The sequence below is a fragment of the Heloderma suspectum genome, chromosome 5 (assembly GCF_057233095.1).
Source record: "Heloderma suspectum isolate Gila_16-S chromosome 5, 16-S_ref, whole genome shotgun sequence".
Taxonomy (NCBI): domain Eukaryota; kingdom Metazoa; phylum Chordata; class Lepidosauria; order Squamata; family Helodermatidae; genus Heloderma; species Heloderma suspectum.
Window position 1 is genome coordinate 169,271,487 of NC_139462.1, and position 26,799 is coordinate 169,298,285.

Genomic DNA, 26,799 nt, shown 5'->3' on the forward strand with positions numbered 1-26,799 from the left:
TATGACTTCACTCAACTCTTTCTTGAATCAGTCCTGTTAGCCCCTTCTCTATATAACTATGTCTACGCTATCATCTAGTATCACCCCTTCTTCTCTTTCCTAACCCATGGTTAGCTGTCCTCTTGCCTTCCTCTTTCCATGCTTCTTCCTTTGATTTCTGTTCATTGAAATCTTACTGCCTTGCTCTTATTTATACTCCTTGGTAAGAGCATTCAGTGCTTTTGTTTTGCTGCCAACAATGTTTGTGGATCTCAAAGATGCAAGTGTATCACATCGGGATGGAAAACATGGTGCTAACTCCCCCACATGCCTTTTGAGGCTAGGGGTAAGGAACACTACACATACAGTGAGGCATGCAATCTTCTGCTCCTACTCCTATCCTGGAGAGGCTTTGGGGGGCTTTTAGATCTTCCCATGAAGAGATGGGAAAAGCCCACAATGACTTTTTGAAATTGCTCCACAGGGCTGTCAAGGGCCTTCTGTTATTTGTAAGTTGCACTATAGTGTTATTTAAACATTTCCCCAAATGTAGCTACCTTAACACTTCACATCCCTTTGGGATATAAATGAGGGTGGGGGACTGGCCATAGGGAAAAGGATTATAGTGCAATGCCAAGTTACATACAGGATCAGTGAAGTGTTTGCAGATCCCTAGGGGCAACAACTGCCTTCTCCTAAATTGTAGCAGTGTTCATACCAGGGGTGGGGAACCTCTGGCCTTCCAGATGTTTCTGGACTCCCATCAGCCCCAGCCATCATGGCCAATGGCGAGGTTTGATGAGAGTTGTAGTCTAGCAACATCTAGAAGGTCGCAGGTTCCTCACCCCCTCCTTTTATAAGACTTCTGAAAACAAGCAGTGGACAGCTGCCTTCAAATCTAGCTATATTAAGAACTAGTTCTAATGGAGATGTTAAGCCTAGGAGATAGCTGTAGCAGTTTAGAATACTGGTGGAGGTTTCTATGACTGGATACCTCCAACAAAGATTCCCTGCACATAGAAAATCACTATGTGATTGGTGAGTGCTACACTAGGCCCCTGACCTTTGGTATTCTGTATGGAGGAGCGAGTCCTTACCTGAAATGATAGAGCAGAGACCCAGGTCTGCCGCCTCAGTGATGATTAGGGCTTATGAGACAGAGTGACAGTCCCACTTGCAAAAGAATTGGTATTCAACTTGAGGAGCAGCTATTCCAGGACTCCAAGCCAGAAGTTCCTCAAATGGAGAAGAGGGGCTCTTGCTCTTCAGGAATGGCAGACTAGAAAAGCCAAACCACACTGTTATCGGCATTTTCTTAAGTTGTGCCTACACCGTGCGCTGATCAGTGAAAGCCACTACATGGTGCTCACCCTTCATGGTGGTACCTGATGCTTTAACTGGAGACATCAGGGACACGGATTTTCTGTGCTTTGCCACTTAACTATGGTCTCTCTCCATAGGAAGAGTGTGGATGAGAGGAACTGCAAGAAGGCAAAGTTCAGACTAGGGTTGCCTGGAAGAGGAAGAGTCCAGATATTCTCTAGTTACAGAGAAGCTGCAGGTTCTCGCTGGTGCCACTTTTTTTTCCTGTATTTGGTTAGGTTAGCATCACATCTAGATTTGTGACATAGGGTGACAACTTTCCTATTTAATAAGCAAGCCAGTACATATGGTACCTGCCCTTAGAACCACTGGTTATTGCCACACAAAGAAAGCACCAACCATTGTCTTAATTTCCCTTTGAAGAACCCTTGCATTGTCATTCCCATTGTTGTTGTTCAGTCGTGTCGGACTCCTCGTGACCCCATGGACCATACCACGCCAGGCCTTCCTGTCCTCCGCTCTCTCCCGGAGCGTGCTCAAGTCCATATTCATTGCATCAGTGATGCTATCTAGCCATCTCTTCCTCTGCCGTCCCCTTCTCCTTTTGCCTTCAGTCTTTCCCAGCATCACGGTCTTTTCCAGAGAGTTTTCTCTTCGCATTAGGTGGCCAAAATATTTGAGCTTCAGCTTCAGTATCTGTCCTTCCAATGAGCACTCAGGGTTGATTTCCTTTAGGATGGACTGATTTGACCTCCTTGCAGTCCAGGGGACTCGTAAGAGTCTTCTCCAGCACCACAGTTCAAAAGCATCAATTCTTCGGCGCTCAGCCTCCCTTACAGTCCAGCTCTCACAGCCATACATTGCTACTGGGAAAACCATAGCTTTGATTAGACGGATCTTTGTCAGCAAGGTGATGTCTCTGCTTCTTACTATGCTGTCTAGGTTGGCCATAGCTTTCCTCCCAAGGAGCAAGCGTCTTTTAATTTCATGGCTACACTCACCGTCTGTGGTGATCTTGGAGCCAAAGAAAATAAAATCTGTCACTGCTTCCATTTCTTCCCCTTCTATATGCCAAGAAGTGATGGGGCCAGATGCCATGAACTTCGTTTTTTTAATGTTGAGTTTCAAACCAGCTTTTGCACTCTCCTCTTTCACCCTCAACAAGAGGCTCTTGAGATCCTCTTCGCTTTCTGCCATTAGGGTGGTATCGTCTGCATATCGGAGGTTGTTGATAATTCTCCCGGCAATCTTACTTCCGACCTGTGATTCATCCAACCCGGCGTTTCTCATGATGTACTCTGCATATAAGTTAAATAAGCAGGGCGACAATATGCAACCTTGTCGTACTCCTTTCCCAATTTTGAACCAATCGGTTGTTCCATGTCTGGTTCTTACTGTTGCTTCTTGACCCTCGTACAGGTTTCTCAGGAGACAGGTAAAGTGGTCTGGTACCCCCATCTCTTTCAGAATTTGCCAGAGTTTGTTGTGATCCACACAATCAAAGGCTTTAGCGTAGTCAATGAAGCAGAAATAGACGTTTTTCTGGAATTCTCTTGCTTTTTCCATGATCCAGCGAAAGTTGGCAATTTGATCTCTAGTTCCTCTGCCTCTTCGAAACCCAGCTTGTACTTCCGGTAGTTCTCGGTTCACATACTGCTGAAGCCTAGCTTGTAGGATTTTGAGCATAACCTTGCTGGCATGTGAAATGAGCGCAATTGTACGGTAGTTTGAACACTCTTTGGCATTGCCTTTCTTTGGAATTGGAATGTAAACTGACCTTTTCCAGTCTTGTGGCCACTGTTGAGTGTTCCAAATTTGTTGGCAGCACTTTAACAGCATCATCTTTTAGGATTTTAAATAGCCCAGCTGGAATACTGTCATCTCTGCTAGCTTTGTTGTTAGTAATGCTTCCTAAGGCCCACTTGACTTCACTCTCTAGGATGTCCGGCTCGAGTTCAGTGACCTCACTATCATGGCTATCAGGGACATTCAGATCTTTCCTGTATAGTTCTTCTGTGTATTCTTTCCACCTCTTCTGAATCTCATCTGCTTCTGTTAGGTCCCTGCCTTCTTTGTCCTTTATCATGCCCGTCTTTGCACAAAACGTTCCCTTGAGATCTCCGATTTTCTTGAAGAGATCTCTAGTCTTTCCCATTCTGTTGTTTTCCTCGATTTCTTTGCATTGTTCATTTAAGAAGGCCTTCTTGTCTCTCCTTGCTCTTCTCTGGAACTCTGCATTCAGTTGGATATATCTTCCCCTTTCTCCCTTGCTTTTCGCTTCCCTTCTTTCCTCAGCTACTTGTAAAGCCTCATCAGACAGCCACTTGGCTTTCTTGCATTTCTTTTTCTTTGGGATGGATTGAGTTGCTGCCTCCTGAACAATGTTACGGACCTCCGTCCATAGTTGCTCAGGCACTCTGTCTATCAGGTCTAATCCCTGAAATCTATTCCTCACCTCCACTGTATATTCGTAAGGGATATGATTTAGGTCATACCTGAATGGTTTAGTGGTTTTCCCTACGTTCTTCAATTTAAGCCGAAATTTTGCAATAAGACGCTCATGATCTGAGCCACAGTCAGCTCCAGGTCTTGTTTTTACTGACTGTATAGAGTTTCTCCATCTTTGGCTGCAAAGGACATAATCAATCTGATTTCGATATTGACCATCTGGTGATGTCCATGTGTAGAGTCGCCTCTTGTGCTGTTGGAAAAGAGTGTTTGCTATGATCAGCGTGTTCTCTTGGCAAACTCGATTAGCCTTTGTCCTGCTTCATTTTGTACACCAAGGCCATGCTTGCCTGTTATCCCAGTGATTTCTTGACTCCCTACTTTAGCATTCCAATCCCCTATGATGAAGAGGACATCTTTTTTTGGTGTTAGTTCTAGAAGGTGTTGTAGGTCTTCATAGAACCCATCAACCTCAGCTTCTATGGCATCAGTGGTTGGGGCATAGACTTGAATTACTGTGATGTTGAATGGTTTGCCTTGGATTCATACTGAGATCATTCTATCGTTTTTAAGATTGTATCCCAGTACTGCTTTTCCCACCCTTTTGTTGACTATGAGTGCTACTCCATTTCTTCTAAGGGATTCTTGCCCACAGTAGTAGATATGATGGTCACCTGAATTAAATTCGCCCATGCCTGTCCATTTTAGTTCACTGATTCCCAAGATGATGTTCAATCTTGCCATCTCATGTTTGACCACCTCCAGCTTACCTTGATTCATTGATCTGACATTCCAGGTTCCTAAACAATATTGTTCTTTACAGCATCGGATTTTCTTTTCACCACCAGACACATCCACAGCTGAGTGTCCTTTCGGCTTTGGCCCAGCCGCTTCACTCTTTCTGGAGCTACCTGGAAATTCCCTCTGCTCTTCCCCAGTAGTATATTGGACATCTTCCGACCTGAGGGGCTCATCTTCCGGCGTCATATCTTTTAGCCTTGTGATACGTTCCATGGGGTTTTCTTGGCAAGAATACTGGAGTGGGTTGCCATTTCCTTCTCCAGTGGACGACATTTTGTCAGAACTCTCTGCCATGACGTGTCCGTCTTGGGTGGCCTTGCACGGCATAGCTTATGGCTTCACTGAGTTACGCAAGCCCCTTCGCCACAACAAGGCAGTGATCCATGAAGGGGCATTCCCATTCTATCCTACCATTAAAACTTCATGTGGAGTTTGTCCTAATGTAAACATCCCTGAAAGATTCACAACCAATTAAGGTTTCTACAGCTCTTGGGAGCAGGTTCACTTTTGGCAAAGTTAACACTGTGAGCAAGTTATAAAGCATTTGTGTAAAAGGAACTCTGCTCCGTTACTTTCAGAAGTTAGCTATTTTGCAACAGACTCCAGGTAAAGTTATTTCCTTAGAAACCTGGTGTGGCCCAGAGACTCAGAAGCATAGTGACAGTCTGAATATCTGAGAGCTTTAAGAAACTTGTACATGCTTCTTCCCCTCCCTAATACGTCTTTGTCTACTGAATTTTAAATATACTGTAAGTGACCTCAAGCGCTTCTGTTAGTAGGCAAGGTATAAGTACTCCAAATAAATAAGGATTACAGGTAGGGCTTTTTTTTTTTAATATGCAGTACTCTGAGAAGTTATACATTTAGCTTAAGATGTCAACCGTTGTGACAATCTTGCTTCATGTCTGATTATTCATTAATTGAATAGTTACTTTTACTGTACAAAGTTTGATAACTGAATTGGATAAGATTCTCTTGCTGTATTAATCATACCTTCTGGATTCCTGGATCCAGGGTACATTGTTTACAATGACAGCATACAAGCACCATTTATTTCAGTACAATCAAGCTGAGAAAAATCGTAGGATCTATTCAATTCCATTATTTAAAGGCATATGTTCAAGTAAAAAAACTTCAGCCAAGACATTTAAAACTTTAAATGCTGGTAGGAAGCTTCTGCTGCTTTTGACCAGGTCGGATTCCTGTTGCTCTGTATTCTTCCCTTTGCTTCAAATATTCATCCTTGCATTCTTCATAAAATGCTGGATCAGTATAGCTAGAAGATGGGAAGTGTGATAATTAGATCTAATTATTTTTTACCCACTTGCATTTACTTTTAGACTACTTACTGACCTGTAAGTAATGGCGCAGGGAAAGCACTAGCACCATAACAATCCTTGGTCTATGTGCATATTACATGTAAGTGTATAATTGTATCTGGTGTTTACTCTGAGACTCATGGTTTTTATTTTTAAGAGAAGCCAACTCCTGAGCGTGCTGTTGCAAATATATTGGAAACTGGGGTGGAGCGGTGGTGAGGAAGAGATATGTGAATTTCAAGAGCCAGTTTTCAGGGTTCTGTACCTGTACTTCTTTTCTACCCTAGCCACATGTATACGTGGATGGAAGAGGTTCAATATAAACTAGCAATAAGTAATAACATTCTTCAAAACTATTGTGCGTCCACATTTTAAAATTCTTGCTGCATTGCTTCCAAGGATAATAGGACAAAACACCTTCCTTCCAAATACTTGGCAGCTGGGTGTGGGATGTTTCTATAAATGATGGTGCGATACAATGGAGTATATGGTCCCAAATCCTTTAGCGTATATATAGGAGAAAAATGGTTTTTCTCTACAAAAACTCTAGGTCAGCCAACAAAACTGGCATGTCCAATTTAGGCACTAAAAGGATGCAAGTCCCAATAGGTTTTTTTTGGGGGGGGGGGGATTTAAAATAGGATTTAAGGAGGGAAGAGCATAAGTGGCTGTTCCAGATGAACGTATTCTATTCAAAATTATTTTACTTCTATCTCTTTTTTTGCGCTTTATTAATTTGATCATGACAATGTTATTCAAAGCTCATTAGCCACTTTTTAACCTTAGACATTTGTCAGTAAGCATTTTCAGGTTTTACTGTTAAGATAGTAATATGTTCCATGCTTTTAAATTGAAACTTCATTTTCAGATTCCTTAATATAATTAAGGAATTCTAAGATAATGCAAACTTTTACTTTTTAAACAAATAATTTCAGCTTTCTCCATAATGTTTTTTTGCAAGACTACAACATGATATATAGTTGCATTTTTAACATTTGCCTGCAGATCTAGGTTGTCTTTTTTAAAAAAAAATCTTGGTGTTAAGTACCACTGGTGAGTGTCACATCTTCAACGTGGGAATGCGAACAAGATCATTTTCATACATAAACTAAACAGGCTCAAATGATCATTACGTCATGGTCTTTCCCAATGTGTCAAATTGTTGCTTATCTACAGCTTTCAAATATATTGCAGTATTTAAGTAATTAAATTTTACAAGAGGGGCTTCCTCCCCCTCCCCAAATTGTCACAACTTGGGTCTTCCTGCAACAGCTGGGAAAGGATGCCACAGTGGCCTAGCTAGGATCTTTGATAGAGGATCAGCTGCATCGATGAGGATAAGTGAACCAGAAGGGTAACAACCAGTAGCAGTTATTCTAATAAAGAGACACCCTCTATGTATCGATACAGTGTTCTGCTAATTGCCAAATACTGAAAGTAAGATCAGCTATCTTTCCAAATTCCAAAGGACATTTTTTGAGTCCTAGTCAAAAACAGCAGAACCCGCCCAGCAGCAATGGTTAGATGACTCATCTCTTTATTATTGCTAGGTGTGGACTTCTCTCCCTGCATTATACTTACTAGTGAGTGAGACATTTTTTCAGGGCTTTGTTTTCCTCTTGGCATTTGACCACCATCAGAACACTTGTGTTTTGACAACATTGGGTAAAGGCTGAAATAAAATTTGAGACAAAGTGGTTATGCTGGGATAAAGTGTCAAGGTAATACATGTTCAAAGTTGTGACCCTTGCTTTTGATTAATAATCTGATCTGTTTCACTTTCTACAACTTTCACATTTTTTGAAGCACGAGTGAGTTCCATCCTGTTTCTGCATCACTTTGCAAACTGGTTAAAGCACTGCATGAAAATTTATACACATTTTTGTATGCATTTCCCTTAATTCATGTATTTTGTACACAATTTTTCCCTAACGTACACATTTTGTATGGATTTTTTAATCAGACTGCTGCAACACAAAATTTGGTCAAGTGTGTATTAAAATGAAAACCAAACAAATTTCTCCCTCATCCCAAAGTCTAAAATGCAGTAAACCATACATTGAGATCAGTAATGAACTTTGCTGCTGAAAAACTGTACCGGTGGTCCAGACCACATATGAACATCAACAGGGTCTGAAAATGTATTTCAAGCAACTAAAAGGATAAATTGATATTACTTGTATGTGGTAGAGGCCTATCATACAACTGTACCACCTCAGAACACATTTGACACTTATTTTGAAACTGCTATGTACAGTAAGGCATTCTGATGGTATCTCTGGAATAGGAGAGGCTGGGTACAAGTACGAGGTAGCCATTACAGTCAGGTCTTGCTTGTAAGCTTCTAGAAGCATCTGACTGGCCACTGCTAGAGATAGTACTGTACTCTAGGCTGGCACAGCCCTGCAGCCTCTAGAAAGTGTAAAGCAGGGGTAGGAAACTGGATGCCCTCCAGATGTTTTAAATTACAACTCCCATTGGCCCCAGCCAGCATTGCCAATGATATATTTATTTACTCTGCATTTTTGTCCCATTTTTCAGAGAACGGAGATCAGTTTTTCAAGGCCAGAACAAGGTTGTGAGCTATAAGTAAGCATTTAAATGCACTTCAGGCCAAGTTGATCATCCCTCGCTGGTGTTCCTGCTTGAAAAGCAATTGGTGGCTCTTGTTCCAATGGATAGGGCCAAAGAGTTCTGTCCCCTCACTTCTGCAGTCCCACTACAACTGTCAGCTGGAGCAGAGTGTGCTTTCTGGCAGGGAAGGGGATCCGTTTGGGCTCCCCCTGCAATGGGGAACCTACATAAATACAGAAGTCTCCTCCCTGCAGAAATTTGCCCTCAACAGAGGATGGGGACAGAGCTAGCATGCTTGTCCTTGCTCCTCCCCCCTCTCACATGTTCATTCTTCCTTAAAGCAGAATGGCTGAACAGGGCTATAGAAGCATCAAAGTGGTGTCAAAGAGGGAGTTTTTCTTCCAGCAGTTGCTACAGCAACATGCAGGCTTCATGGTTGCCTAGTGATGAAGGCCTGGTCCTGCTCTACTCTGATGGTCTGCAGCCCTACCATCAACACTTTAGTGCAATAAAAGGACACCAGTATTTTAGTGGTGTATGTTTTTAAGGCTGTTTATCACTACTCTTCAGTGGCATCCACATATTCTAGTCGTTACAATGTGTATTAGGAAGCTGTCCAAGTCACCAATAATGTGCCATCATATTAGTCAACAATAAAACAAGTCTTTGTAGAGGAATATTTTCTCACTCTGTGACCCAGTCTGATCTTCCAGCTTAGCCACTCCTGGCCTGCCGCCTGAAGCTTTTTGTAAGGTCTTTCTCACTTGTTTAGCAACAAGGTTGTAATTAGGATTTTCCCTTCACACTGTGTAACAAATTAACACTGCTCATACTTGGAGTGATCTTCAATACTACTAAACTATTTATGAAACTGTATTATTCTATAACAAATTCAGGAGGTGAAACCCTTCTCCTTTTCATACTGCTTTCAACAAGTCAGAGCCCGTGTGATAACACAGCTAGTCTTTGATTAGCATTCTGTATTGGTGGTTCCTATGGACCACTTCACACAAGTCTATTTCCTTTTGCAGATATAACCTCTGCATCTGAAAAGCGATTGTACCTTGTAACGTGTGATAAACACACACATGTAGTCTGTTACATATGCAAAATCTCTGTTTGGGAAATCCAGAAAGAGAGCAGTTCTGCTAGTATGGCTGTCACTCAGAGCTGCTGCCGGGCAGAAGCATTTCTGGCACCTTCTGTGACAGCCACAATGCAAGAATTGGCCCAAAGTGCTCAGGTGGCAACACTGTTATTCTTTATCTTTAGAAAATTTTGAAAATTGGGCTCTGATATTGACATCTCCAATTGAGCTTGTGTAGAGTTAAACACTGAATCGATCCTTCTTTTAAGACTAGGACTGTGTTGTTTAATTGGTTACATTAGATCAACTAAAAAAATGCCTTACTTAATTGGGCACCACATTGTGTGTTTTTTATACACCTTTTAATGTAAGTATCTATAAAAACTGCATTCCTGCTCCTCACTGACATGGTAGGGAATGCCTCTTCTGTGTATGACACATGTACATCATCTAAAAAAGAAAGTATGCTTCTTGCTTAAGTACTGCTATTTTCATGCCTATGTAAATTTATATAAATTCAATTAATTTAACAATTAATGGACCAATGAACTAAATTCTCTTCTTCAGCCCTACTTCAAATACAAAGGTTAGAGCTGTGTGCTCTGCGTTAAAAAAAAAGAGGAAAAAAGTCAAAATTCTGGGCCAGTAATAACATTTTGCAACAAGGAAAACAAATACCTAGGGAACCAGGCACCTAAGAGTTTAAAGCCTTGCATATCACATCAGATACATGTGTTCTTAAGAACTATGACAGCGACCACTAAACCTGGAGCAATGTAAACATTCTGTAGCATCAGCAAACACATATTCAGTGTTTAAATTTAAAGTGTCTTAGTGAATCATACATGTTCTCATTTCACATAAATATGATGGATATAATTAGCGGGAGGGAGCATTAATGGGGTTCTCAAGCTTAACTTGGTCCAGACAGCAACTGGATATGTGCTTCCCACTGGCACCAGCCTAAGTAAAGTAGTGCTGTGCTAGCTTTTCTTCTTCCTTTTGAAATCATTTCTCTTGAAAGCTGTGAAGTAAAAATACGCACATGCACATACAAAATAAAATAAAAGCTGAAGACAACGGGAGGTCCTTCTCACTTGTTAGCTCACCAGCTTCAGTTGGTTAAAGGTGTGATGTCCTAGTGAACAAAGACCGAACTGCTACAGAGAGGATACCCCGGCTTCCGAAAGGCCCTGCCTAAGCTACAGGCAGCCGAAGCGGCACGCACAGGAAGAATCATTACAATGTGATAAAAAGTGCTTCCAGCTATATAGCTTTACTGTTGTTAATGCTAACTAAAAAGGAAAAGGAAGGGAGGGAAAAGGAACAGGCTCGAGAATATTAGAATCCAGCCAAATGGACGTATAACACGACTTAATTACTACTGGCTTTTGTATCCAGAGCCTTTTAAAATCCCTTTGCTGCTAAAAGAGAGTACGATTCAGACTATTCAATTATGAATGTTTACTAGAGACTTTCAATGAGTCTGAAAAACCTGCACCTCACATTTTTATTATCCAGTTCTGACAATTCATGAAATCTCTTTGGGATGTGTTTTTCATGCAAAACAGAACAGCTTCTCTATTAATTAAAATCCGGGGGGGCAGACTCAGAAATCAAGTGGAATTTCAGCTGTAAAAACTGAGAAACATTAAAATTAACTTCCAGCAAATCACCCCACTTTCCCCCACTCCATTTTCCTGATTCATGTATTTCCATGATGTCAGTAGATTCCTTCAAGGTGGGTAATGAGCTGTAGAAATGATAGTAACTACATGAGGACAGACTAAAGGCAAACAATAGTTTCAATGTTTTCACAGTATTTTCCACAAGCTACCAAATGAGATAATAACTGCAGGGCACTACGCTTTTCATAATCAGGCTGCATACTGCATGCTGAGTGAGGAACAGTTGGCCTTTCAAGTCTAGTCTCGTACTGCAAGGAGAGGAGGGGGAACAAGGCCATCCCAGAATCCATAAGGGTTATCATTTTATTTTGAGCCTTCTTTAAAAAAATCACAAGGTTTGTAGTAAAATAATGAAACCAGTTTCCTGTGGTTAAAAAAGGTTACCGTATCGCAGATGTGAAAAACATGCAGCTTCTGTGTGGCTGCACTTTTGTGTGGCTTATGGCCACAGTTTAGAAGCCTGAGAACATCACTTTTCATTTAAGAAAAACAATTGCAGTTCTGGCTTTCATGGCTGCAGAGGTATGTTCAGCGAAAAACCTGCTCCGATGGGTGGGTGGCCCTCCAGAACAGCATGGGAGGTGGCACGGGGGGCTCCAGGCGAAGGGGAAATTGGCAAAAAAAATTGCCTCTTCCTGCTTCCTCTAGCAAAGCGTCCTGTGAGCTAATGAGGTCAGGATCGCACCCACTCTCCCCATCTCACCCTGCTTCCACCACTTTCCCCTTCCTTTGTTTTCTCCCCTGTATTGAATTTTAGATGGAAAGCCTCTCAGGACAGCAATCTATCTGCTTATACTTTATCTAGTGCCATCCAGATTGATGTTCCTACATAAATATTAAACTGGGTGTATCCTTTTCAACGGTGGGTCCAGCCAAAACGATACTCCACAAATAGCAAATGGTGTATGTACAAAGAGATTAATTTAGGCATCAACAAGATTTTTAAAGATCCATAAGCATGGATCAGTGATGGGGAACCGCTGTCCACTGAGCTGGCCCTGGTCTGCAGAGGCTTCCAATCTGCCCAGTGGCCTCTTCTTCATCTACCCTGCAGCCAGTCCTCTACCATGGAAAACTTCCAACAACTTGCCTGCCTTCCCAGCTTTCTCTCTTGTTGCTTAGAAAAACCAGTGGCTGCTGCAAGGAGAACAAGAGAGAGACCAGGAACTCGGAGGCCCAGTCATGAAGTGCAGTGGCTAGAGTAGCATAGCGTCCTTTGGAAGACACTGTAGACACTGTACTTTGTGATTAGGCCTCTGAGCTTGCTTGTCCATGCAGCTGCCTCACAGACTTTATCTTGTTCTTGCTGTGGTAGCCACAATTCTTTTAAAGTTTTAATTAATTAATTGAGAAATGTTATGTGTTTGGTATCCCAATACTGGATCTTTTAATAAATTGAATTCAGTAATTTTAGAGGATTTTTTTTTTAATTAAGGTAAGCCCTTGTTGAATGAAATTATTTTTGAAAATTACTTAATACTAACTAGCATTTATATAGCACTTTGAATACTGCATTAGTGCTTCAGAATATATTATCTCCATAATCCCTGTTAACAACCCCATAAATGTAGTTATTCCTATGCTTATCTAGTTATTTAAAGAGTTTATATATCATCCTGTATTTCCAGGGCAGATCACATTTTACAAAGACAGACATAAAAGAACTTAGAAAGCGAAGCAATGTAAAATGATCTTCCTGGATCTAAATAGGAAACACACACATTTTGGGAAGTTAATCAGTCCATGGAATTATGCAAATAGAGATTACCAGCATTTTCAACTATTTTGCCAAATTTTTTTATTATTGTTCACACCAGAAAAAAACAAATTTTAAAGTGAGTGTGTATGTGTATTGGGTATTCCTTATGTACCCAATATAAATCAATCATTGCCCATCACCAAGGTAACACTTACGATTTTAGGACCAGCTCTGTAGTTTATATAAAGGGTTTACAATTTTACTACTTAAGAGTCGGTCCTATGGAGGTGTTATCTCACCATTTATATTTTCTTCAACACTTATGATATTGCTATCACACTCTTAAAATAGGAAAACATCTACCATGAACCAGAACAAGCTAAAGTTATACCCCCCTTTTTGGACAAAAAGAAAAAAAGTATATTCCCTATGGTTCACATCATTCTTTCTGCAGTACAATTCAATGCGGGGTGGGGGGAGAGAGGCAGGGATGGGGGGGAATCAACAGTGATTAGGTATTAGAGTGTGTTGGGTATTTGAAATTATGTATTTTGTAAGACATCTAGGGGATACCTAATGATTTATGTCAGTATTTTTAAAACAAAGTTAAGTTTTAAGTTTTGTATTAAATTGTGATTTATTATTAGCTTGTTATTTTGAAGATTACATACTGTGCAAAGAACGGATTTGTGGGTGCATTTAATGAGGCAAGTAGAAGGTACGGCAAACATGAAAAGACTGTTCTACATTGTAGTGTGTGAGCTGTTTGATATTTCTGACACAGTACAAAAGGCAGCTTCTCTGTAGATTGATCACGGTTCAGTTAACATCACTGAATATCTAATACCTCCAACTCAATTAATTCTCATCTGATTAAGATCAGACTGATATTCAAACTAAATCATCTCTCCAGTCAAGTAGAAATCAATATTTCTTATTTTACTTTTAAATTATAGCAACAAATAAAATATACACATCATCAGTGTGCCAGGAGTGGCTTTCATAGTCTGGCCCACTATGGCATGCATAACAGAGCTGATTAAAGAATTATTTTAATTTGAGCAAGAACATATAGAAAAACAAGATTAATCTGAATATGGTGAGATGAAAAGAAGTAATTATAGGGCAACCAGAAGATTGACACAGCATAAACTCTCCCTAAAAAATTTACCTCATTTTTGGCAGATCTGATCATCTATTTGCGTTTCTATTCTTGTCTGCCTCACTGTGCTTATAATCCCATATTAAATAGTCACCCTTTCCCCACCAAGGGCTCTATCGTGAATTCAGCACATCTTCTTTAACGTAGCCATTCAAGATTTGGCAAACATTAACAATGTATGTGATCCAAACCAGGGGTGGGTGACTTTTTTGTCCCCGAGGGTTTCATACAGTGCCAGCGGAGAGGAGGTCGAGGGCTGCACGTGCACAACTGTGCTGTTAGAGTAGTATACCAAGGTTTATGGGACCTGGGAAAAACTCACAAACGTGCCATCCTAAATGCCTTTCAGCCAACACACACAAACAGAGCTACACCTATCATGAGAGAAACAGGGAGATCAGAAGAAAGGGTAGATTCCAAATCCTTGGGCTCTTTCTGGACCTCTGCTGTGTCCCACATCCATTTACTTGCAGGTTGCCGGGTCCCCAAGCTGCAACTTGGTCCTCAACGTTCACAAACACACTTTCTCCCTTTTCAGAACTGACTCACCCATGTAATTGCTCAAAAGACAACAATGGGACAAACCATTCTGTCATGGTTATGACGCTAAAGTACTCATAAAAGTCATAGCAATTCTGAGCGGGTAAAATGGTTCATATTGAGCTGAAGCAGCAGTGCATCCAAAATACACCAAGTTCTCTGTGAACACCTTTCAGCTTTCCAGAAAGGTTTTTACAGTCACCAGGAGGAGAGCTAAGAAGCTGTTAAGTACATAAGGGAAAATCTGCCCTCCCAGAAAGGGAATCCAATTTGGTCCCAGCCCAGAAAAGCGAGTGCTGGGCAAAGGCGTGAACTGAAACTTTAATAGCAGTTTGGCAGGACAAAGACCAGTATCAAAGCCACTGAAACAGTAGTAGTGAAAACAAAATTAAAGTAGGCAACAGGCCACAGAACTAACAGCAAAGACAAAGACTGGATGTGTCTGAGATCCCTCTACAATAAAAGGTTTTTGCGTAGTGCTTGGTTGTGTGTGTGTCTAATCATGACTGTGCTCAATAAAGCATTAATCCACTGAAGTTGTCCTCTGAATATTTATTTTAAAAATTTATATGCTCTCCTTCAGCAGTACTTTACAAAAATAATTCAAAGCTCAAGCTAAAATATAACAATTGTAACATGTTTAGAACAGTAATACATTTAAAAGCTTGAGAGAATAAAGATGCCTTCACCTTGCACCAAAAAGATAGCTGATGTCAGGAGAACTTCTTCGGAGACTGAGTTCCATAAATAGGGTGCCACAACTGAGAAGGTCACCACCAGCCTCACTTCAGATGGAATAAAATGTTCACCTCAGATACTACACATGTTCATATATACTACATTTAAAAACCATGGGCAGTATCCAGTGTAACACTACCACTAACAAATTATGTTGCATTAGCATAAACAACCTCTAGTGCAACACCAATAGTGCTTGCTGACGCCACTGGTTTTCTGGGGGAACCCATCATGCCAGCAAGCGCCATTACGCTAGTGCAGCGTAATTTATGTTAGTGGTAGTGATGCACTGGATACTGCCTCATGTAACAGTGATGAAGCCATTGAAGGACCTAGCCAGAGGGCTTCTTCCATAGAAGTACACCTGGTGAAATGTTTGGGTGCAGCTGGAACAGTGAAAACACAGCTTTTCAGTCCAACAGGTGATGCCCCTGTCATAAAAGTACCCCGATAGACCCAGTGAGGTCTCCATGTGCAGATTTTACAATAGGAGCATACAAATCCGTGCAAGCCCTTGCACCAGACAACACAGTGGCAATGGGGCCCAAGGGGATGGAGAAGATCCTACTAAGAGGGAACACAGGCCATGGTTCCCTACTCTCTTTTCAATGCAAACAGCTTCAGGATAAGCAGGGAAGAATATTATCATCACTTCATCTTCTGGCAGAACTGCATTTCCTAGTGATCTCCCACTAGGTTTAAGGCCCTTCCTCACTTAAACCAGCCCCTTGCATGATCTTAGAATAACCAACTGGCAGCTGCAAACCTATTCCCCTTCTCGCCCCAAATCAAGCCTAGCGCAGCCAGACCTGTGCTGTTTGGTTGCCTATGGGGTTTGGCCTTAAGTGTCACATCTAGGGACAAGCAAAACATTTCGCTAAGGTGGTGAGGAAAGTAATATTGATTCATGTTTCTAAACTGAAAAATGAGAGCTTAAACCCTGTTCCATAGATTCACCAAGAACAGGTTGTTAGCACCGTCCAATATCTGTATAGTGGAAGTATTTGCAGATCCCATCTACAGGATGAACCTGTACAGAGCCCAGGTGTTGGATGGGGGATTTTCATCCCACACAGTAGTGTTGTATGTACGCACATAGGACACAGTCCAAAGGATGATCCATATGTAGAAACCTGATTCTGTGTATGGATTTGCTCCCTTTGAATTTGGCTGTGAATCTATTACCAACTTTGAAGCTAAAAATATATCTGAGATCAATCTGAACATTTGAAATTATCACAAACAACTGCCGTTCTGGCAGAAGATGAAATAGCGTAACATGATACTGTGCTATGGCTTCAGGGGAAAAAAAAACAGAGTAAGCAAAAGGTGGCAGAATCAGATCAAAGAAAACTGGAATAAAATAAATAAGCTAGTTCTTGGTTGACGCTCTTCTCTGTTATCGTTTTCTTTTACCTCTTATAATGCCTGTAAACATGTGTATGTACACAATAAAAGTTTCCTTGGCCCATTCCAGCCAGCATCTTCTCTTCTTATGATAATTTTCTTCCCCAATTTTGGAGGTTAGAAACCTTTGATACCTGAAAGGATCACAACAGAGTTCAAAAGATTTCACAGTCCCTCATAAAATGCACCCAGCTGTATCTTTAAACCAATGGTTCTTTGGCACCACAATATTACACTCCTGAGAGTGCTGGTATAGGAAAATGCACCATCCCTGACGACTGGCCATGCTGGTTGGGGCTGATGAGAACTGTAGTCCAGAGCATCTGGAGGGCAACAGGTTGGGGAAGGGTCATATACTGGCTGACTAGCTGGAAAGCTCCTCATTTTATTCTTGTCTTAGCTGCAGGAAGCTTCTTAAACATTATTAACCTAAACAAGTCACCGGATTCTACTGCATTTAGCCTTCCAATGTATTTAGAGAGTGAGAGAGCATGTCCCCTTCCTTTGTGCCCTCCTTTTTAGTAGGCTAAACAGGCCCAGTGGGGTCTTCATTCTCAAAAATGTTCATTTTATGGACTTCTCCTTCCTCACGTCCCAACACTTGTGAAAACGAAGCGGGCTTTGTCAAGAAGCAGGTCTAAATTATGTGACAAATATAGATCTTTTTAGCCTATTAAGCTGGTCTCTGTCAAAAAGAACTGCTACCGCTAAGAACACCAGTACATTTCATATTGGTTTTCCGTCTCCAGATTAAGAATTCTTGACATCAAGCATTGCAGGCTCCAGAAGAGGCAGAACTAGAACACTTACAAAGTTTCCCTACAGCTATCACCCATCAGTGCCTATAGCTACATTAACCTATGTCAAACTCAAGCATACTAACATAGCCTCAGTCGCAATTTTCCCTTATCCTGTAGGATCAACCATCCTGCTTGAAGAAGGGCAGTTGGACAACAGCTGGTGCAATACTGATTCTAAAATGTAGACAGTTCAAAGCAATGAGACTTCTAGGTATAGCTTAAGTTGGTATGCAATAAGGGGAAAAAACGCAGTATACCCCGCAAAAAGACTGGCACCTTGATGGTGAACAGACCTCTTTTCACCACAAGATGGGGATAAAGCAGATTAGATTTAACAGATGCTTTAGCTTCTAAGTCTCTATACAAATCCTTTGGTACTTCAGATCCATGCCAACGCCACCGCTCTGGTCTGAGACATATAACTCCATGTTTCATTAACACCCCTCTGACTTTGATGGGAGAACACTTTCTTTTCCAAGCAAAAGATGGAAGACATGTCCCCCCCCCTTCCTTTTTAGCTGAAACAGAAGAATCTAACAGGCTCCATGCCTAATGGGGCTCCTGGGATTTTTTTAAAAAAGACATCTTCAGCCTAACACAGGCTTTTGTGCACACATCAAGCATCACACAAAAGGTGAGGCTATAACTCCCTCTCATAAAGACTTCACAGAACACAGGAAGTACAGGGCACACCTTTGACCAATTCTACATGTAAAAAGTATTAATAACTGTATTTCTCAAACCACAGCCCACTCATGTTTCCATACAAGTAGCACACCATTCATGCTATTTGCCCTAAACATATATAGTTAAGTTATCATGCTTTCCTAAAGCACTCTCCAAATTCACATTTTCACTGAACAGCATCCTTGACAGCTTAGCAGTGCCAGGTGTCTTGGCCCACATCTGAGCCCCAAATCAGGCATGGATTAAGGGTTTCCCATCATGGAGAGAGTATCCCCATCCTACCTCTTAAACTGGGTTCTTTTAAAATATCTGCAGTTCACAAAATGCCTGCTGTTAGTCCTCATTTAGGAGACAAGGGATAACAAGTAATGGAGACATGGCCACATTATCAAGCGGAAGAGAAGTTAAAACACAAGTAATCCTGGAAAGCATGAAAATCAGAATCCTATTAGGAGTGTTAAATATTGCAGAGGCAGGACAGGATGGTATTGACAGCCTGGAGTTAAAGAAAGATATGAGCAAGGGCTGCTTTGCATGTGACAAGGAAGTGGCAATAGAGTGCATGCAAGAGACTGCACATCTTCTTTCAAGGCAATGATATGAAGATCTAACTTGCATATGTCCACCACATGGAAATACATGTGTTCCTGATACCAGAGACACTGCACTGGGAGCACACAAATCCGCCTTCATAGAAGATGTGCCTGCCCCCCCCCCACACACACACACACAGTACACAGAAGCATGAAAAGTGGCTGCATGAGTAATCCATACATCCCCCTTTTCTTTATGAAGTACCATGTGAAGTGTTTCCGATACAAAGAATGCTCTCAGAAAAAAGAGCATGTAGGTCAGACTGTGGGACACCAGCATATGCTTCAGCACAGGGACCAAAACATGACCAAAAGAGAGGGCTACCCCACATGGAAAATAGGAGTAGAGGAAACCCCCACAATAGGCATAACCACTCACTCAAGAGAAGAAGAATGTAAAGGCAAGCAACATATCAAAGCAGAATCAATAAAGAACACACAAATCATTTTAAACACATTGGGAACATTAGTTTATCCATTAGTTGAACTTCTGTCCTACTTGAAATCAATAGGACAAGTTAGACATGACTGAAGTCCCACTGATTTCAATGGGAACTAAGCGCAACTAACTTAGCCCGGATCAAACTCAATATATGTACCGAAATTACTTTCTAGAGCCTAAGTCCAAAATGGACTTTGGAAGAGATGTGCCATTTCATCACTTGCTTTGCCTTCCGACTATCAGATGAATTAGAGATGTTAAAAGCTCTTCTGAATGCAAACTCTTTGATTTACAATTGTTCCATCAAATACTTGAAGACTTCAAAACCAGAGAAAACCTAAAAGGCTCTCACAATGTCCTGTGTGGCTGAAGCAGACAATAGAAAAGCCCAATAAATTCACTTGATCCTAACATTTCCCAGAGCTCTATTGACATCTCAATTTTCATGTTTTTTGCTGAAGATCTGGATGTCAGGAATTCCTCCAAGACACCAACTTCTTTTTTAAAAAATCCAACAACCTACAGGTGCTTGAGATATCATAATGAATCATTCAGATCTCAGAGCTAGTGTAAAAGTTTGATGAATACAGAAAATATTTCAAGGCTGTTAAAATGAAATGCTTCTAATACTTCTAACACTGAGCAAAAATAAATGTATGTCCATTTCATTAATATAATATAAAAAGGATCAAGATCCTCTAAGAGATAATACATGAATATGTGCTCCATTGTACTGCTTTATTAACGTAAAACCTCTAGAGAGCAGCTAAGTTTGGTTAAGTACCTGCTTCGCATGTAGAAGGTCCCAGGTTCAATCCCCAGCATCTCCAGGTAGGGCAGGAAAAATTATTGCCTGAAACCCTGGATAGCCGCTGCCAGTCAGTGTCAACAATACTAGGCTAAATGAACCAAAGGTCTGATTCACTATAAGGCAGCTTCCTATGTTCCTAAGTTTCAGAATAGGCCTTACTACATGATCAATTCCTTAACCATTTTAAAAGGGGGTTTTCAATTTTAAAAAAATAGTATCTCTCGAGTACCAAAGTTAAAAATAAATCAGCCCCTGTCTACAGGCTTACAATCTAAAAAGTGATTCAATGCACAATAGTCATTCAGCAAGAGGTATAGCTACTCCACAGACTATAGCACCCATAGTCCATTGGGTATGTTGGTAGTATTCTATGCACAGCACTTGGGGAGGGGGAGAGTATGCATATCTCTAGAACATTAAGGCTTTCTCTGCTCACTACTCCTCTAAGAATGGGAAAGATTATGTTTCCTCGCTGCTCCTTCCCACTCAAAACAAAAATTCTTTCCGAAGTGTGTAGCTATATTTGCCAAATGTGCATGGATTTGGGAAACACACACAAAATGGGAAAATAATACATACAAAATAAACGAATAGATGGAGAAAGCAATCCTATGGCTGCTAGTCAGTGGCTAGACGGCCATAGGATACATTGGTTTCTGGGAACCGACCTCGGAGCCCACGATCCAAGGTTGGTTCCTGGAGAACCGACCTTCCCCCCCTCTTGTGCTGCCTCGCAGGCAGCTTGGAACAGCCCCATGCTCCGCGCTTGGAAGAGGAGCACGGAGCGGTGAAAACGGGGCGTTCTGGGGCGGGGAAGGCAGAAATGCCAATCCAACAATCCTTTGTGTCACCCAGCAGCCACTTCCCCTGTTCCGCCTTCCTGCGGCTAAATAGCTGAAATCAGCTGTCTAGCTGCAAATGCAGAGCGGCTGAAGCATGGAGGGGACAATCCGTTCTGTGCTTCTCCTGCCCTGCATTGGATAGGCGGTCACCTCCAAGTTCGGAGGCGGCTGCCTATCCCCACAGGATTGCACCCTAACAGAGTTATTGAAATCCTGGGATAAATACAGAATTAAGCTAAGTCCTAGTATCTCTCTACTGGCATCTGTTATCAGGAACTTTACATTTAAATATAGGTGTTTTGTTTTATGAGGCTTTACTCAGTAGGAATTACCTAGCTTTTTAGATTTAAGGCTTAACTCATGAAGTATAGCCTTCTTGTTATCAATATGTTCAAGTCCAGTACTCTGTATATGACAGGAATCAAGGTATAAGCAGCACCTAACAAATTTAATTCAGTGTGAAGAATTTCTGGGAAGGGAGAACTGGAATGAACAGAAAACATTCAACGCTATATAAAATAATCTCAGGTTTAGAGATTGAGGGACTACATTTGGGTGAGAACACTGGGAAATGGTGTGCGAAAACAGAATTTGGCAAAAGGCCTGTATTTCACTTAGACTATTTTCCCTGTGGTCATCTAAGAGACAAATACTACCGCTGTACAATAAAAAATATATTTAGAGCAGTTTTAGAGCTAAACTTCATACCAACTGCGTAGCGTGTAGGTCAGAGTTAACTTTTTATTAACTCTATTGTAAGCACATGTGACTCTGATTTGGATTAGGACCACTACAGTCTGGAAGAGAAGGATTAAGTCTTCCCATACACACTGTTTTACCCCCCAAATCCCCCCACTCTCCATGCGCAAGGTGTTAACAAAAGAACGTCAATGGAGGCTTTTCTCCTTTGCGCCCAGGAGCAGGCGGAGGCTCAATTGAGCCTGTTTGTGTGCAGCAGGGGGAGGTAGCGAAACTGCCTGAATGACAGCAGCTGGGCTGTTTCCTTCCTTTCTTCCCAGGGCTAGTTGTAGTGTCAATCTTAGTGCTAAGCAGTCAGCAGTCCAAAGTCCCTGGTTTCCCTTTTTAAAAAGGACTCACACACACCCATCACTCGCTGGACCTCTTCAGATGACCTATCTTTAAAAAAAAAAAAAAATCTGAAATCACCCTAAGAATCAAACTATACATAATGTGGGAGAACTGGGATGGGATCCCCAGTATTGTGTTTAAAAACAAAAAAAAACCCTTTAACACAGGTGTATGTGTGTGTGTGTGGGGGGTAGCATTAGGCAAACTGAGGTGACCACAGCAGGTAGCTGATTCTGGAGTCAAGAAAGGGCAGCACATTTTTGTTTATTATTATTGTATTTTTACTGCCACGGAGGGGGAGTGGTACTCCAAAGCGCATAAAAACTGTGGATCATAAAGCCCTGCACTGCCATTTTGTGACCGGCTCCACACTAGTGCTGCCATTTTGTGACTGATGGTCCTCAATAATTTTCAGCCCTTTCAAGTGGGCCCTCGGGCAGCTTGTGTCTACTGGCACTGGTGGGGCGGATAGCAGGGTGTCTAGCTGCAGGAGGAGCCTTGTATAGGTGGAGCCAATGGCACCCAGAGCCAGCACAGCTCAGTTGTGCAAGATTAAAATAGGGTTGTGGGGAGAGAAGGCTCTCACAGAAACTCATTTCACAGGAAGGCAAAGTAATGCAAACAGGCAAGTCACTTGACAGACAAGTTGACTGTAAGGCAGAGGAGGGATCTCATGCCCTCCACACAGAAAAGCACTCCCTTGAACCCACATTTCTTTCTGCTCTTGCAGAAACCCATTTTAGACAAAGGCATACTGAGGCAAAGAGGTCAGTAAGTTCACCAAGATCCTGAGTGCAACAAGTGCGGGTGGGGTGAGTACCACAACACACAAAAACCATTACTTTGAATTCAGATGTGTCCGCTCTAGCCAGCAGAAACATGTTGCACAGAAAGGCATACTGAGGTTAAGAGGCAAGTGACGCCTTGACCAAAATTCTGGGTATAAGCAACACAGGAGTGGGAGGACTGAGCACCACAGCCCACTGAAGCATTCCTTTAAAGCCACAGTTCTCTGTGGCAGAAACCAGGAAGACCAGAAGCAAATGTACGAGGGAAGAGAAAGGTATAAAAGAATAAAAAGGGGAGAAAGAATTAAAAAGGGGGAGAAAGGCAGAAAGGGGAGGAGGGCAAATTAAGTAGGAGCAAAAAGAGACAGCAGAAGCAGGGTGGGGAGACAGGAAGAAAAATAGAGAGCAAAATGAAAATGGTCAACAGATCAGTGGAAAGGGGAGAGTGGGAATGAACAATAAATAAATCCTACACTGGAGTTATAATAGCAACCTACCTGCAACACTGCTTGCTTGCTTCTCTCTGGTCTGGATTGGTGAGTATGCCATCATCTGGTTGGCCACTGCACCAGGGGACCCCTCTCTTTCTCTTCCCCAATACCCTCATAGTCCCCATGCACAAACATACACACACTCTCTTTTTTCCCTTTGTCCACTGCTGCTCAGTGTGTGAGTTCTCTCCCATGTTCTGGGCCAGCCTCACAGAGAGTGAGTCAGCAAACCCCCAGACGGTGTGGGTACACTACACAGGTGATTGGGAGAAATGTTTAAAAAGAAAGTAAACCCATTGGCTGGGAGCGTTCTACATAAACGCTCTATTACTAAACAAAGAGCTTTGTCCTGATTAGCACAGGAGAACCAATCAGAAGGAAAATGGGGGACTCGGGCAGAGTGTTCCTCCCAGACGCACTGCCTTTCTCAAGATCTAGGAAAGGATTATTTTCAAGAAAGAATCCTGAGCATGCACATTGGGGACAAGAGGCAGGCAAAGGCAAGCCAGGCTGCGGAGGAGTGATCTGACAACAGATAGACTGCCTGGCTTCAAGTCAAGGCTCAAGTACCTTGCTGGGAGGGGTGTCTAGTGACAACAGGATAGCCCGGGGGGGGGGGCAGTGCCCTTCTGCCTCTAATTGCCTCTGCCCTGGGGTAGAAGGTTTGAGAATCTCAGCTATGGATGGATGTGTGCTGCATATGGCAGTGGGAATTCGGAGCTTGATAGAAATGATTTTTTTTTCTATAACTGCAGTTATAGGTTAATACTAAGTTGCTTACATTACTGATATACAGTAAGAAGTTAGAACAGTTGAATTCAATAGAATTTTTGCAATTAAAAGAGTACATTTCTTTTTAGTTCTCCAAAGCAACATTGTTACTGTGACAACTCAGAATAATGGCTGCTTTATGAGGTCTGCTGACATCATTTGTCAGGAAGCAACTCAATTGGCTAGTAGTTTTGAATGCACCAAGAGTATTACTTAAATGCATAGCTCTGACCAAATGGAGAAGCAGTTTTCCAGCAGTGAAATAAATGATTTCCATAAGAGACACATTATATCCAACAGCAGAAAAATAACCTATTTCTAGTGTGAAAGTAACCTTAGGGCAATTTTAATAATGTATATTCCACAGAGATATTTATGCACATGTACAGGAAATATAGTTAGGAACTTGGTGAAATGTATTTACACACACACACACACACACACACAGCTAACCACATTAATCCAGACTGTAGAATGAAAAGAGGGGAGGCTTCAGATGGATTTCTTTAGTATAAAGCAAATGTGGTTTCTATAAATCAGTGACTGTGGAAAGAAACCTTTCATTTTCATATTACTGTTTCAAGCAGTCATTAACAACATGTTGTCATATGCAGCTATCATAGCAACATGTCACTGCTATATTATTTTTAGAGCATCCAAGTGGCATATGCCACAGTATTTGCAGATATTTCTATTCTCACTTAGATGTGCAATATTAATTGCCCTGAAACAAAACCAAAGTAAAGCCCTTAAACAAGCAACAACGACAGACTAACTAATGTAAACAAATAACCAAGTGCTACATTTCTTTTGTGCGGGCAGGAATGAAGAATCAGCAGATGCCACCTCCATGTACCAAAATCTTTTGAGCCAGATTTTGTGGTTTATTAGGATAGCTTATTAATGCTTTACTGGAGTGCAAGCAACAAAGAATGGCTATAACTCCCTGGGAGAGCATGTGATCTGCATATGTAATGTCCCAGGTTAAATCCCTGCCATTTTTGGTTAGGGGAGCTCAGGTAGAGATGGTGGGGGAAGAAAACTCAAGATTTCAAGAAAACTAGCAGGAGGGTACAGAGCAAATTCCAGGAATTTTTCATCTGTGCAGCAGCAGCTGCATCTTCAAAAGCCATGTAGCACTTTGGGCAGCAGGACTAAGACTGGCCATCACCTGCCAACATAGAGCTGTTCTTCAGGTAACACACCTAACAGGGAACATCCATAGTTTGGGGGGGGGGGAGAGAAGAGAGAGAGCACTGTCATAGTATATTTACACACAACTGAAACATTTTTCAGCATGGTAATCAAAACTCTTTCTTTCACACACACCACTACCTACCTCTATCTGCGCAGGGCTAGTTTAAAATCCCTATGGTGCCACTCTGTCAATAAGACACAATCACAGTTTATTAAGAACCCCAAATATGGCCATCCCCTAAATCAGAAGTGTGGAACCACAGGCCTGGTGTACCAGTCCAGCCCTCCTGGGGTCCCCAGGGGGCCATGCCCCCTTCCCCTGGGTCCACCCCCTCTCCCTCAACCTCTGGCATTTATGCAATTTTTCTCCATTCAAAAGTGTTGAAATGCCTCTCTTAAGACTTAGTTACTGGCAGTAAGAGCTTTAAGCTAAAATATGCTTTTTTGCCCCAGCCCCCAGCAGAATGCGGCCCCCAGGACCTTCTTCAAAATGTGGTTTGGGACCCAGCCTAAAAGAGGTTCCACACCCCTCCAGTAAACATTGCATTTGACTACAGAATCATTGTGCAAAGTTTTATACTACAGTAAAACGTCAGATGCTGCACAGCTTAAATGTTTTAAAGTGAGGAGAGAAGAGTACTGGAATATTGGCTGGAAAGAATGGCTATGAATGTAACTGAGGGGACTGGAACTAGTCCAGGAGGAGAGCCGATGGGGAGACCCTGAAGGAAGAAAGACAGTCCTTGGGAAAAGGCTCCAAACCTAAACTGGAAACTAGTTCTTTGGGGAGAGGAGCCTAATATGAGCACAGCATCAGAAAAAGATTTCATTTTTCAGTATCTTGTGAACTACCTTGACTCCTCAAGAAGAAATCACCTTGAAGAAGGGCTTGACCACTGCGAAGAGAAGGTGGCAAGTTCCAGGAGCTGATTTCCGCCATCTATTTCCTTTACACTGAAAGCACTGCTTTTGAACTCTACTCTTCTCCGCTCCCCTATCTGCTCTTTTTGGCTGCTACTCCTGCGCTTTGCTGTTCTTGTTTTAATCTAGCAATGCAGAATATAATTCTACATATGAAGCATATTTCTTCTTCTAAGAACCAAGGGTAAGCACAAGAAATGGAAATTCTGTACTTGCCTGTGAATTTCTGTTCTCTTCAAGTGAAGGACACCACCTAGACTGGGGGTGTAAAAAAACAGTGCATCCCAGGGTGGGCCAGCCAAAGGCCCACCCTACGGGTTAAAGATTCTCCGGAGAACTTGCCTTCCAAAGGCCCTCTCTGAAGAGAAGAAAGTACTGATCTTGTGACACCTGGTGAATGTGTGGCGTGAGGACCAAGTTGCTGCCCTGCATATCACATTGAGCATGCAATGTATTCCCTTAGCTAGGGGCCAGGAGGAGGCAGACATCTTCTTGCTCAAGGTGGCAGGCTTAAATAAGATAAAGAGCGCACTATTTTGTCTATATGGTCTGGTCTTACACAGGTAGAATTTCACAGCCCTTTGTGCATCGAGTGTGTGCCA

At 41.9% G+C, this 26,799-nt stretch overlaps 1 protein-coding gene across 2 annotated transcripts in view; it reads right to left on the minus strand.

Moving 5' to 3' along the window:
• Positions 1–1,043: 1,043 nt before the first annotated feature.
• The window catches only part of CMC1 (C-X9-C motif containing 1), a 53,885-nt gene continuing 28,129 nt past the window's right edge, over positions 1,044–26,799 (minus strand). The window contains exons 3-4 of one of the 2 annotated variants that reach the window (XM_084858286.1): positions 7,452–7,542; positions 1,044–1,258 (exon numbers count right to left, since the gene is read on the minus strand). In XM_084858286.1, the coding sequence (XP_084714412.1) occupies positions 1,129–1,258; positions 7,452–7,542 (221 nt within the window). In that variant the 3' untranslated portion in view covers positions 1,044–1,128. Of the gene's footprint in view, positions 1,259–3,653; positions 5,828–7,451; positions 7,543–26,799 lie in introns of those variants that run through there. The other variant, XM_084858288.1, reaches the window with a different exon arrangement.